This window comes from Phycodurus eques, chromosome 2 (genome assembly GCF_024500275.1).
Source record: "Phycodurus eques isolate BA_2022a chromosome 2, UOR_Pequ_1.1, whole genome shotgun sequence".
Classification (NCBI taxonomy): domain Eukaryota; kingdom Metazoa; phylum Chordata; class Actinopteri; order Syngnathiformes; family Syngnathidae; genus Phycodurus; species Phycodurus eques.
In genome coordinates, this window is record NC_084526.1 from 15,195,863 (window position 1) to 15,206,719 (window position 10,857).

General features: G+C 40.1%; 1 protein-coding gene across 1 annotated transcript in view; it reads right to left on the reverse strand.

Annotated features, from left to right (window-relative positions):
* igdcc4 (immunoglobulin superfamily, DCC subclass, member 4) overlaps positions 1-10,563 on the reverse strand; it is a 115,807-nt gene extending 105,244 nt beyond the window's left edge. The window contains exon 1 of the mRNA XM_061701670.1: positions 10,191-10,563. Within this exon, the coding sequence (XP_061557654.1) occupies positions 10,191-10,257 (67 nt within the window). The 5' untranslated portion in view covers positions 10,258-10,563. The remainder of the gene's footprint in view (positions 1-10,190) is intronic.
* Positions 10,564-10,857: the final 294 nt, after the last annotated feature.

The window sequence follows — 10,857 nt, forward strand, 5'->3', positions numbered from 1 at the left end:
GGAGGGGTCGACGAACTGACCCTTGAGGGACCCCATAGGTCATTGCCAGTCATTGAACACTTCCAATGGTTACAAAATAACTCCTTTCCTCCAGGTGGCACCTGAACCATTTAAGGACTGTTCCATTTAGTCCTACCCACGTTTCCAACCTGTTCAGCAGTACATTATGATCCACCGTATCAAAAGCCGTACTGAGATCCAACAAGACCAGAATTGACACCTTTCTCTAGTCAGTATTCAACCTTATATCATTTAGCACTTTGATAAGAGCAGATTCTGTACTGTGATGAGTTCGGAAACCTGATTGAAATTTGTCAAAAAGTCCATTTAAGTTAAACAAAATTGCTGAGTTGATTAAAACAATTTCTCAACAATCTTGGCTATGAAAGGGAGATTTGAGATGGGTCTATTGAAATCATGGCTAAACAATAATGAATTGTTTATAAAATCCCCACCTGATCAACACTAGTCATGCACGATGAAAATTGTCTGGAACGTTAATCACCAGCCAAAACTTCATGCCAATTGCAAAATAGAAAACATATTTTAACTTGTGTATGAACTGTAGTTTAAACAACAACAACAACAATAATAACAACACATTTACATAAATCAAAATAATTTTGTAAACTGTTTATGAAATTCACATTTTAAATAGCAGAAAGAGTATTAATTAGGATTTCCATGTAGTGCGTACATTATAAAACGTTTTATACATGAAAAAAACATTTGTTTCTTATTCTTCTTCTAAATAATAAAACAGGTACTTTAGGGACCCTCGCCACTGGCCTGCACGCTGTAAAAAAGGGTGTTGTCTCAAAGTTTAAGATGTAACTATTTCCACTGATATTTTTAAGGTATTTCAATACATCCATCCGTCCATTTTCTGAGACGCTTATCCTCACTAGGGTCGCGGGAGTGCTGGAGCCTATCCCAGCTATCTTTGGGCAGGAGGCGGGGTAGACACTGAATTGATTGCCAGCCAATCGCAGGTATTTCAATTCAGCTCGTGTTAAATATATGCCACAAGGCTTATTTAGTTAAGTAGAGATACATTTACAAATATCAGTGTAAATTGTTCCATAGTATTACGTTAAGTAAACACGTTTTACAGTGTGAAAAGTGAGACTCATGGCACAATGCGGTGACGGTGTGTCCAAGTTCCACTCTCAGCCTTACAAATGTAAAACTAAACATGTAACTATACAGGTACTGTTTTACGTGAGAAGAAGTCGGGCTTGTAAGATTTGTCTCCCTTGCCGAATTGGAGATCTGACTTCTGGAAGAGGGGGTGATTAAAAAAGTGGAGGGGACGGATCAGTGTCACCTTGAATCTGAGTGGGTACCAGTGCTATTTGCCCTTGCCAGCGGCACCTTTGTGCCCGACGACTGAGGGGACCCTCCGCGAGCACCAAATTTCTCCATCTCAAGGCCGCTCCACCACCAGAGGCTCGCTCGCCATGGCGGGGGGGGCCGAACGCGCCTGTTCGCCGCTCATAATATAATAATAGCAAGATGCCGCTGTTTCTTCAGACAGGACAGCGTGCAGTTGGAGGGGATTGACAAAAGCAGTGGAAAAGACAGTGACATCCAACCACCATGTCTTATACAGTGAGACTGTGTTAAGGGAGCATTAAAACATGCACTCGCGAAACTGCGACCACATGACATTTTTACTCGCACAAACAGAAAAAAAGGGTCGCATCTGATGCGACCCTTTTTTTCTGTTTGTGCGAGTAAAAATGTTAAAATGGTCGCAGTCTTGAGCCCGGTTCCCTGTTGTAGCACATTTTGATTTTATTGAGAAAAATTCAATTATTTATTTTCTTTTTTATGTACTTATGTTTCTATGGCGTGCGTTCAATGGAAAAAAAAGTTATTTACACATGTATGAGCTGTAATTGCAATACTGTGATACCGTGAAACCGCAATATTTTTGCTCACGTTTATCATACCGTCAGATTCTGATACCTTCTCAGATACATTGCATGGATGTAGCTCAGCTTGCCATATCTGACATAATTTTGGCATTCTTTAGACAGCAAACTAGGTGAGACCTAATCGGTGGAGTCGCACCCTCCATTTTCCCTTAAGTGCTTAAATCAACCAAAGCAATCTAATTTGCAACAAATTACCTTTTAAGATTTCTCAATGACAGCCTGTTCAGGCAGAAAACTCGTTGCAAAGTCATAAAATCCATTCCGCGATAACAGACAACATAACCTTGAAGGTTACATTAATGACATTCCCCATCATGACAAAAAAAAACAGGTTTTCCAATACAACTTCCCAGTTAAGTAAACTAGTTAATATCATACTTATGCTTCACTGTAGCACTTCTATCAGGCATGGCACTCATAAAAGCAACCTGTCACATTGGTCAAACAAATACACCACGAGGCAAGAACGGGAAGGTCTTTGGCAAAGTCCTTGAATGGGAGAGAGAAAGACGGGACGACCCCATTGCACGACTAGACTGCTCATTAAGAAAGACGGCTGGCGTTTCAACTGTCGTCATACCAGTTCCGTAGACCGTATTTAAGGACGTATTAGGAATTAACTTTATGTTTTGCACTTTCCTTTGGCTTTTGAGCAAATGTTTCCCGCTACAGTGTACCCCCAATATTTGTGCAGGGTACGGACCGAGCCCTTTCTGGAATATCGAAAATCTGCTACTAATTGACAGCCCTCCAAAAAGGTGTCACAAGATGGCGGCTAAGCACTAATGAAAATTAAAAACCTGTGAATACCAGTGGGTAGGCCTGTCATGACAGGGCTCTACACTAACGTTTGCACTAGTAGAACTGATTTGACATGATTTGGTCGCACCATTTTTTGAGGATGTACAGCATCACCATAGAATACCATAGTTTCACATGAAGTTAAGAATGACAGTGACTCGATATATGATATTTGCTAAATATTTTACTGTGAACAAGAGGTTTGTCTGCAACAAGCAGTGGCAGACAAAACATGTCAATTAAATAAAAAAATATTTTTTAAAAAGGCTTCACTTTTATTTGATTATTTGTTTGACTCAGATGGCCAGTTTTTATAGTGAAGGCTCCTAAACTTCTTCCCTTGGGAAAACCACTTCATTTTGAGCATTACCACAACCATATGATTGACATACATTTAAAAATTATTGCACAATTGTACCACCACCATACCAAGTTGTTGTGTGTGTTAGTCCCCGATTAACACAAACACGGGAACATTAACTGTTTATTAAGCATAACCTCAGTGGCACATGTTATTCAGCCAGTAGTTGACTACAAGGAACGTCAACGTATATTTGATTGACAGGTGAAGGGCTCGTCTTCAGTGCACTAACCAGACAGTACCTGGGTTTACATGGAGACTTCTTTGTTATTCCAACTCAAATTATTGCGGTTGAAGATCTTTGGTCAACTGTTTATATGTGACGTGATCTATTCCAATTGGGTGTATACATGATGTGCACTACATTTAGTCGGAACAGCCATGAGACATGCACATGTCGTCGTGAATGTCACGTGTTTATCAAGATGGTGCGTCGTCTCGTCAGCACTGTAGTTGAGATTGTTTTTATACGTTCATTTTTAAAAAACACTTGATTAAAAACAACTTGTAAGTAGTTAAAAACAAGATCTACGATATACGAGCTCGTCGGAAGCCACCATATTTACATTGTGCGTGAACAATGATGTCATTGCGCATTTATGTCGAGACAAAGCTTGCGCAGTCTGAATGATGGTATATATTGTGAAAATTTACTTCTGATCGGTTTGGCAAAAGGAATATTTGACTCCTGTGAAACCGAATTAAATTCCATTCAGAATCGGCCTGTTTATTCCGATTGAGGTGTTTGTATGGTAGTGATTAAATCCGATTTGGGATCTTAAATCGATTATAATCAGAATAGAAAGCTCAGTGTAAACCACGCTAGTCTGGCAGCTCTTTATTTTTTATTTCAGACCCAGGGGATCCATATCACAGAGTAGGCTTAAAATGATCAGGATTTTTGGAGCCGATCACCGAGTTTAAAAAAAAAGATAACCAATCACTGATCCAATCACAAGATGGAGCAATGTGTCTATTTAAATGACTTGTTCATTTACTGTATAGACTTGCTTACTGTATGCTGAGTACCTTAAGTATTCTCTATTCAGGTCATGTATTCTTATCAGTCAGGTCAAACCAACATTACAACACGACAGAAATAATGGGCGCTAACTTACTGGAATGAATTTACTTTATTGTAATTAAATTACTTCACACACACCAAAACTTCAGAGCATGATTCGACAGAACACCGGCATGTTTACGTACAACCGTCAGTGCTAGCACTAGCCTGCTAGGCTACGTAACGTTTTCTTGCCTGCTGGCGAGCTGTATCGTATTAAAAGTACGTGAACACACCTCAAGCAATCCTTGAATGAAAGTCCTCTCCCAAGCACCGGTGACCACCACCACACGTTTTTTCCCCATTTTGTTTTTATAACACACACAACGCGATCCATTGTTGTTGTCGTCGCCTTGGTAATGAGTGTATCCAGTCGCGTTTGAGTTGACATTATAAAGCCCAGTGATCGTAAAAGAAGGGATGCGGTGGTATCGGAACACAAGATTTTATTGCAGTACTACAGTACATCGTGAAAGAGCAAATCTGTCTTGTTGTCTGATCCGGCATTACGTGTTGTCTGTCTCAGACGTGTTGTCTGTCCCACACCTCCAACATGTTTTTTTTTAAATAACTTTATTGGACGTCAGATATTTACAGTACTACGTCAAAAGACACGTGACAAGGCTAAAAATAAACTAGGTTTGGGATTCAAATATACTGTGCACGATGGCGACACGGAGTGAATGTCTTTTGCGTAGCCGATCAATGACGTCATTGATCAGATCGGCGAATTATGACATTAAAGTCGATCAGCCGATCAGCATGCAATGCTAAATATCGGCCGATACCGATCAGGCCGATCAGATCGGTGTAAAGTCCAAATAGAACCATTTGTATTGTGATTCCTGAAAGTATTGCTCTCCTTCAAAGAATGTAGTCCAATCGTGAAAGACAAAATTTGTCTTGTAGTCTGATCCAGGCATTACGTGTTGTCTGTCCCTCACCGCCGGCATGTTTTTATTTTTGTAATAACTTTATTGGTTGTCAGCTATTTACAATACTACGGCAAAAGACACATGATAGGGCTAAAAATAAATTATCTTTTGGATTCAAATATACTGTACTCGATATACTGTACTAATATACTGTACTCGATGGCGACGCGGCGTAAATATCTTTTACGGAGCCGATCAATGACGGCGTATTATGACATTAAAGCCGATCAGCCAATCAGCATAAAAGGCTAATTATCGGCCGATACCGATGAAGCCGATCAGATCGGTGTTATGTCTATCACAGAGTAAAGAGAAACAATTTAATAGAGTAACAAGAAAGGAAATTATAATCATGACAACAATATTAATAATAACAACAATAATGATTTAAAAGCCCAAAAAAGCACACACACACAAAATAAAAAACTAAGAATAATAATAATGAGGGCGGGCCTTATTTTTCATGATTTCAGAGGCATTAAAAAAAATTATCGTTTAATGTGGCAGTTTTGGGGAAAATATATTGTCTGAGAAAGAATATTATCGTGATAGGCCTACTGGTAGGTGAATTTGCGAATGCAGGGGTTCACTGTCGTTATGTTGAAGAATGAAGAGACGTGTTGCTTCTGTTAAGTAAATTTTAGTTCCTGGTTTTACTTTGGTAAGTTTTGACTTCCTTTTTTTGTTACCCTTCCTGTTCTCTCTCACCCAGAAGTGACCAACTTTTTTTGTACAAAGGATTTTGATATAGAGCGTCTGTGACTGCCATTTGAGTCTATATGTTGGGGCTGTTTGACAAGGAGGAGCGCTGAATGAAGGGGTCTTCTGCCACGCTTGCTTCTTACGCTAGCCGCCATATGCTTTCATTTGTGAACAAAATGTAGTGTTTAATGTTTAAACATGTAATATTACATTAGCAGTTAATTATGGCTTGTACAGTACCTGTGACAATGAATTGTTCTCTCTTTTTCCATCCCTCCCTATCTGCAAGTCTGCATGGCCTTGCTTCAGAATCACCCCTACTACTCCATTCTGCTTCCTATCTACAGAGTAATAAAACAGTTTGAACCCTCCTCCAAGGTATTACAGCCTTGCTGCCTTTCCATCTGGTCTCCTGCATACACAAAATATTTCCCCTTCTCCTCTGCATATCGGGTAGCTCTCTACCTTTGCCTGTCATCAGAATCAGAATCAGAATCATCTTTATTTGCCAAGTATGTCCAAAACACACAAGGAATTTGTCTCCGGTAGTTGGAGCCGCTCTAGTACAACAGACAGTCAATTTACAGAACACTTTGGGGACAAAGACATTGACAAAAAACAATTGTGCAAAAACATGCAGAGTCCTCTAGCACTTAGAGCAGTTCGAATGACTAACATTGCAATAGTCCGGTGCAATGACCATTGTGCAAAGGGCGCTGAGACTTCAAGTAGAGCATGCGGTTTAAAGTGACGAGTAGTGCGATCATCTGGGACAATGTTGGTTGTGCAAATGTTACAGATACTCCTCAATCAGTGTGCAAATGGAGCAGATGCTACTCTGGCATGAGTGGCCAGTATATGCAAATAGTGCAGCATGGCGAGACAACATTGCGCCTAGATGTAAAGTTCCAACTCTTAATTAAATGTAATTTGAGTTAATTTTATTTCAGAAGCACTGCTAGCCTTTCAGTACCCAAAAAGTAGCTCTCAGTTTTTAAAAGGATGGTGAGCCCTGCTTTACGGTATAATTGATCCTCTATAGGAAATTCAACAACCAAAACAAACACATTGAAACTTTCTGACAAGACAGCCACTATAAACCCTTTTATTCGGGACAGGTGTAGAAATGTCCTTACAAAAAAAAAGCCTCAAAACAGACACAAGCAATTGCATCTTGAATAGACATTAACACAAGTGTGTACATTTCACCTCTCTATAAATAAGGGTACTATTCTGCAACCACTTTAGAACATTGCGCAACTTTCAATCACTGCTCGCCTTTCTCCAGACCCTGCAAGACTGCCGTCATGCGCTGATATTCTGAGCAGGTCATTGTTATGGTCGTTCACCCACTCATGGAAGATTTTTCCTCCGCAACCGACATTGTTCCCTGGTCACAATCGCCGCCACGTCTCTCAATGTCAGCTCTCAGAGGGATCTTATAAAAGATCTGGCATTTATGCTTGCATCAAACCACTCCTAAACGCCCCCTCCCACACACACACACACACACACACACACACGAACACACACACCATTTCCAACTCACACCTCCAGTGTGTGCAGCTTATGAAAGCAGGAACACAAACTGCTTTACATCACAATAAATTACCTGAGTAATTACCTGATTCAACACTGCAGCTCCACATGAAGGGAATAGCAGAAGTTAATTACGGTGCCTAAAAGTATTATATATACTAATCTATCCTGTAGCACTATAGATAGTACTATTTGTAGATTTATTTCTCTTTCAGTAAACTGTAGAAAATTAGCCAATCAAAAGGCGGCCCTTGGCCATATTCGGTGGCCTATTTGTGGCCCCCGAACTGTTAAGGCCCTTTCCAAGAGCTGAAGCTATCGGGTGTTCTCAAAGTAGTAGTATGGCCGTAAGCCACACTGCACTTTGTACATCGCAGTTCACCATCAACCAACCTAATCATTGTTTATGTGAGGCTGGCAAAGCATGAGGTGGGTGGCTGCTGCCTATGGGACAATTGGAGCGTAGGAATTTTCAAGCTGCAAGCAGAATTTTTTTCACAACAACAAAGAGCAAAGAAACAGTGTGGTCACTTGGAGTGGTGTGGATTTTGGGTACGCACAAGAAGCCAATCTCAGATGACGTGATCGAAACAATCTTTGAAGGCATAAAAAAAGAGGAAATGAGAGCTAAAATTAAGCAAATCACCCTCTCGGATTCCACAGCAACGAGACACAGTGCGATACAGGCTGGTGATCAAGTTAAGCACCTTTGTGATATAACAAAAAAAAAATCCACGGTGTTTTGGATGAGTCCACTTATACCCCTGATGACACTCAGCTGATGGTGTTTGTGAGGTATTATAATGGGTCAAAGAGGGTGTTTGACGTGTCAAAATGGAAATTACATTTCATTTGAGTTTGTATTTGCTGAAGACTAATGCACAAACTATTGATTGGCCTCCACGGAAAATCGTATATTTTCCAGGACATTGGCAACTGCATGATCATGCTGCTTCTGTTTTGCTCTCATACCGTGTTTTATATACAACACATAACAGTGATTCAATCGTGAACTTCATTATTCGATCCAGTGGCAGGTCAACATTATTTCTGGGTTTTCCTTTCAGTACCAAAGATGGCATGACTGTTATGTTGGTTGTTTAACTTCAGGGGGGGGGCATGATTGTGCCCCAATAACCTCTGCTTAGCAACAATTGACAGAATCCAGAAAGAGATTCAGAGAAATTCTGGTTATATGCAATTTTACAATGAATCATATTTGATTTTATTTGATTGTGGGATGTATATGATATATCAGGAAAACTGAAAGTGATGTTTTTCTTTTTTTATTTCCCAAATTACAAAAAATAAAATTTTAAATATTCGGCTGGCACGTCTTACTCCTGTCACTGTGGCTTCAATTTATTTTCTCTTTTCTTTTCGTCCCACAGGAACTGACTGTTTCATTTTTGCTTGGCTTTTCAGTGACTTTTGGTGACTGTTTTTTTTTTTTTTTTACTTTAAGGTCCCATGTTGAAAAGAATTAAACCAAATACATCTTATAGAAGTAGGTTATGGCAAAGCAAATGAAGAGGACTAAAACTGTTTTTGTCGTAATCTTTAGCTAATTACAATTTTAATTTTTAAAGAAAAAAAATCACTCCGTCAGTGTGTATTACTCCTCTCACTGTAGTTTGTTAATATACTTGTATTCATTTTTCTGACTTTACTTTTACTCCCTATATTTGAAATATATTTCCTTTTTATTCCTCGACATTAAAAAAAAAAAAAAAAAAAAAAAAAAAAGACATAATTAGAGAGAAGTAAAGTCAACCGCTGTTGAGACCTTGATGATTGAGATCGTAATGCGTAATGCGGGGAAAATGGATGACAGCAGTGACATGAAGGAACGTGAAGCACATTAACGACGACGGCGACCGATTCAGAGAATAAAACTTATTTAAGTGAATAGTTTGATGTTGTTGGCTACAAGAATGACTGGTGGTGATTTGTGAATGCTTCGCGTCTTGTGCCAGCCAAATATCGACTAGCTCCTGGCTTTAAAAAAAGAAAAAATCTCTCTAATCTGAAAACAAACACTTACAAGTAAAGTGTTTTATTTAAATTGAGCATTTTTTGTTACTCAGTTCAGTTTATCCAAGTACAAGAGTTGAATGAGTACTTCTACTTTTAAGTCTTTCTTTTTCACACAACTGGCAACCCAAGTACAGAGCATGTGTACTTTTGTTACCTTTGCAGTACTTTATGTGAACTACGTACTTTAGTTACTTGTTCTATCCAATATATGGCACACCATTGTACCTCGAAATAAAAAGTTTAAGTACTTTCAGAGTGATGACTTTTTTACTGTAATTAAGTACAGCAGTTGATTCAGGATTTCTACTTTTACCAATCTTTTTTTTTACGCATGTATTTGGACTTCTAAGTGCACAGTGGGAGTACTTATGCCACCTCTGCTATACTGCACAATAATAATAAAAATGGACTTTTAAATGACATGAACTAGATATATCCCCTCCCAAAAGAAAGACAAATAAAAGAACTAGTCAAATTCAATATACTGTATGATTGTACCCCTAAATAAGCGCAACTACAAGTGAGTCCATTGCAAAAACTTGATCGCAGCGTGCTTTGGAAGCTCACTCGCTGCTCTTTTTGCAGGCAATGTGCTGCAACTCCTGTACGGGACACAAAACGCATGCACGCGCTACACTGGCCAGCACAAGAGTATTCAAGAGTATAGTACAGTATCGTCCTGCACGGTGCAAGGTGCACATGAGCCCCCCTTCTCCATGCACTTGCACTTTCAATTTAAAAAAAAAATATATATATATATCGTAATAGTAAAAGCATGCGTATGGATGGGAATGCTGTTAAATAGTATTTACCTTGCTTGGATGGAGCGCAAAAGAGCAAAAGCACACAGATGAGCCAAGGGGTGCTCTCCACCGCCATGTACAGCCTTTTGGTGGGGAAGGGGGGGTCCACCAGTGGGGTAGCGTGGGTCTTCTCGTCCGTGTCTGTACCGTCACAGCCACATGCAGTGCATGTTCTTTTTACCCCCGGGTTGTCAATCCGCTATTGTCTGCGCGGGTTTTTTTTTTTTTTTTTTTTAAGTCTCTCACCCCACGCTTAAAGCGCCCGCCGCCCCCACTCCCACGCTTTTCTAGTACTCCCGACAACAACAATAACAGCAACGCGGGTGGAAGAGACGTCGTGTCCCTCGGCGAGTCAACGCCATGTTAGGAGCCGACGTTGAAGAGTGGCGTGTGGTGGTGGGAGCGGTGCTGTGTGGCTCTGCCTGCTGCTACACGCACACACACACACACGCACACGTGCTACATGCTCGTGCGTGGGGTGGTGTGCACGTTGCCAGACAAACTGACTGGTTGGCTTAAGGTCCACTTGAGCAATAATAATAACAATGATAATGAATTTCAAATAAAAAAGATTTGCTTTTCCAAATTTGTAAAGTCATGCAGCCCTTTCAACTGCCCCCCCCCCCCCCGCCCACTAACAGCCTAAAAAAAGGACATCCCACTCTTGTCAAACACA